Source organism: Chenopodium quinoa, unplaced genomic scaffold (genome assembly GCF_001683475.1).
Source record: "Chenopodium quinoa cultivar QQ74 unplaced genomic scaffold, ASM168347v1, whole genome shotgun sequence".
Taxonomy (NCBI): domain Eukaryota; kingdom Viridiplantae; phylum Streptophyta; class Magnoliopsida; order Caryophyllales; family Amaranthaceae; genus Chenopodium; species Chenopodium quinoa.
In genome coordinates, this window is record NW_018742204.1 from 21,915,381 (window position 1) to 21,918,558 (window position 3,178).

Below are 3,178 nucleotides of genomic sequence, written 5' to 3' on the forward strand. Positions count from 1 at the left end.
ATGATGCTCTTTTGAATTGAAAAACATCACTTTAAAGTTCTTTTGCCTAAAAGAAAGTGTTAGAGAAGTAGGGTGTGAAGACTGAAGAGAAGCTTACACACGACTTCAGTGGACCTCGCACAAAATCGAATATAAACATGTCCATTATACACCCGAATACTAGCACCAAGGTAGTCACAATCTTCCGGGTAAACATACTCATTTGTAAAAAAGCTTCTTTAGAGTGAACACCATCATTTCAAAGAGCTAAAATTCTTAGTTCATAAGAAAGGATTAAATAAAAAGTGAAAAAACAAAAAATAATCAATGACATAATAATATAATATACTAGTAGTTGCTAATATGATATGACCAAGAAAAAGGGGATTATAAACCCCATCATCATATATTATTATCTGCATTATACAGGATTTATCCTGTTCGTGCATATTAGTAATAATAATATTAATCTTGTTCATGGTTTTTACAGCATAGAAAAACTCCCCAATTACTGCCTAATCATTCATTCATTTGGCGCACAGTGTAATACTACAAAGACACGGCCACCTCCAAAAGACGTCATCTTTCTCTCTCCTCACATGGCCTCCATTTTTCTTGCTTCCAACAAGAAAATCACAGTGCTTTGGGAACTTAAACTCTGTACAATTAATTTGGAAGGATGTTTTTTTATTGAATTAGGTTCCCAAAACCCATGAAATTCCTCAAATTTGATCATCTCCTTTTTCTTTTTGGTTTAAGGGTTTTGATTTTGGGATCATTAAGTCCACTGATCTGGGCAGTACCAATGAAGAGAAGGAGCTTGTTCTTCAGAGAAGAAGTTACAAGCTTCTTCACCACTGAAGAAGTTATGTTCTTCAATTTTCACGAATTGGGGATGATATACATTGTTCTGATTCTGGGGAGTGCCTAGATTGTCTGATCTTGTTTCGGCTGCGAAGCCGAAACAGTTGATTGAAGGTGGTGGAGATGAAGAGCAGTTGAATCTGAAGGAGGATGTTGGTGACATCAGTAGCTGCTGCTGCTGCGGGTGGTGGAAGAGTGCGTCGCTTGAGGAATTTGATGCATTTGGACTGTTACTGTTATTGTCATCGTTTAAGATTGCGCTTGAATCACTGTCTGATGGTCCGTCTTTGAATTCGGAGAATGCATTCTTTACCTTCAGCAGCTTTGCATCCTCCGATCCACCGTCGTCGCCGCCGCTCAGTGTGTCGAGTGGGGTGATCAGCTCAACGTCTTTCTTGTTGTGATCGTTGTCGGATTCAAATATCAAAGCTTCTTCTTTGATGTGTGTATTGCTGTCTGAGACATTATCTTCACTCAGCTTTGATTTTAACTCTTTGATCTGTCAAAAATTATAATCACTTGGTAAGATATACATTACGGAGGACATATAAAAGTCAATTTACTTACAAATATCTATGTTACTCAGACTCGACTAGAAGTGTACGATTATATGATATATCCAGGGTGAAATGAAAGTAACAAAAATACAAAATTTATCAAATTAGCACTAGTTAACTCGACTAGATGTACAAATATGATATAATGTGAAATGAAGACTCCGAGTAACACAATTAATCAAATTACTTGCAATCTATGTTACTCAAGACTTGTACATAATATGATATAACACGGACACCTAAGATGAAATGAAGAGTTCCAGTAACAAAATTCAATAAAAGTCACATGAAATCATACCTCTTTAAGGAGTGCATCCTTGTCATGTTGAAGAGACTCATAATTCTGCTTGAGATTATCAAAACTAGCTTTAAGAACACCATAATCTCTCTCCAACTGCTTAGTCTTCCACCGAGCCCTACGGTTCTGAAACCAAACAGCAACCTGTCTAGGCTGCAACCCAAGCTCTTGGGCAAGCTTAACCTTCCTTTCAGGTTCCAACTTATTTTCAACCTCAAAGTTCCTCTCCAAAGCCTTCACCTGATCCACACTTAGCCGTCTTTTCTTCTCCGGTACGTGCCCGGTTTCTTCTATACACCCTTCTTCATCAAACCCATCTAACATAGACTGGTAATCTCTGCTGTATATGTTGTTTCTTGGGCTATGCTCATCTGCATCAACCATCATACCGCAATTCAGCACCCAACAATTAAAAACATTATATAAAATAAGTATTAAAGAAAATTATGTTGTAAAATAAGTAAACCTGTAGGAGGGCACATGGAAATGAGGGCACCCAATGAATCTGAGCTGCTAATTCTCTTCATAATTCTCAAACTTTTAAAAGTTTATGCCTTTTTAATTTTCTTTAAAAGAGTTAAAATGCTTTAGTCAACTTTATTGAGTGTTTCAGATGTTGTGTTGAGTTTCCAAGTAAGGAAGAATTGAAGCAGTTGAAATGGTGCAGTACAACAGATAATTCACTGCTAAACAACCATTTTCTTTACCTTCCATCATCATTAGTTTTAGTTTTACTTCTTCTCCTCTACAAAACCCCATGCAACAACAGTAAAAAAAAACACAAGAATTTACCCAACCAGAAGCAGGAAAAGAGTGTTCTACAAGTTCATTTGGGGATTGAGAGGAGAGAGAAAGTAAGTGAGAGGGAAGAGAGAGAAAGAGATGAATAACAAGATCACAACCCAGAGCCAGAAGGCTCTCAGATTTCAGTGTCCTTAAATAAACAAACTGGGGTTAGTGAGAATGGTTAGAATTCAACTTGGGTTAGATCCTACTGGGTTGGGAAATGAAATGAGACCCAAATTATAACCAAATGCAATTTTTGTTGACCGGCTAAATCCGGTGGTAGTCACTTCTCCCTTGCTAAGGGACCGTTTGGGTTTTGCTGAGAAGATATTTTCACAAATTTCATCTACGACTCTACGAGTATTGCTAGTATTTAAAAGTAAAACTACCTCTGTTTGTTTCTTTTTAGTTGACCATAATTCTTTTTAGGAAATTTTTTTAGTTGACAATTTTTTTTTCGAAATTTTTTTACCTTATATTTACAAGTTATCCCATTTGCTTTTTCATTCTCTCTCTTTTCCTTAATATATGTGCTTAAATCAAACGCGTCAACTAAATATAAACGAAGAAAGTAAAATTTACTCCGTACTTGAGTCTCACCATTGGATATGGTCTTATACACATCGGTATAAGTTGCATCCAACTTTTTAAGAGAATTTTTTGTTCATATTAAAAAAAAAAAAATTTAAAAAAA

At 36.1% G+C, this 3,178-nt stretch overlaps 1 protein-coding gene across 2 annotated transcripts; it reads right to left on the reverse strand.

Annotated features, from left to right (window-relative positions):
* Positions 1-348: 348 nt before the first annotated feature.
* LOC110723559 (homeobox-leucine zipper protein ATHB-16-like) lies at positions 349-2,627 on the reverse strand. Of its 2 annotated transcripts, none has more exons than XM_021902917.1 (3): positions 2,406-2,627; positions 1,699-2,069; positions 349-1,342 (listed from the first exon to the last, which is right to left on the reverse strand). In XM_021902917.1, exons 1-3 carry the CDS (start codon positions 2,455-2,457, stop codon positions 758-760), a joined length of 1,008 nt encoding a protein of 335 aa, XP_021758609.1. In that variant the 5' UTR covers positions 2,458-2,627; the 3' UTR covers positions 349-757. The 2 variants fall into 2 exon arrangements, with proteins under 2 accessions (XP_021758609.1, XP_021758602.1); XM_021902910.1 differs by having other exon boundaries at positions 2,165-2,625.
* Between the last annotated feature and the right edge of the window lie 551 nt (positions 2,628-3,178).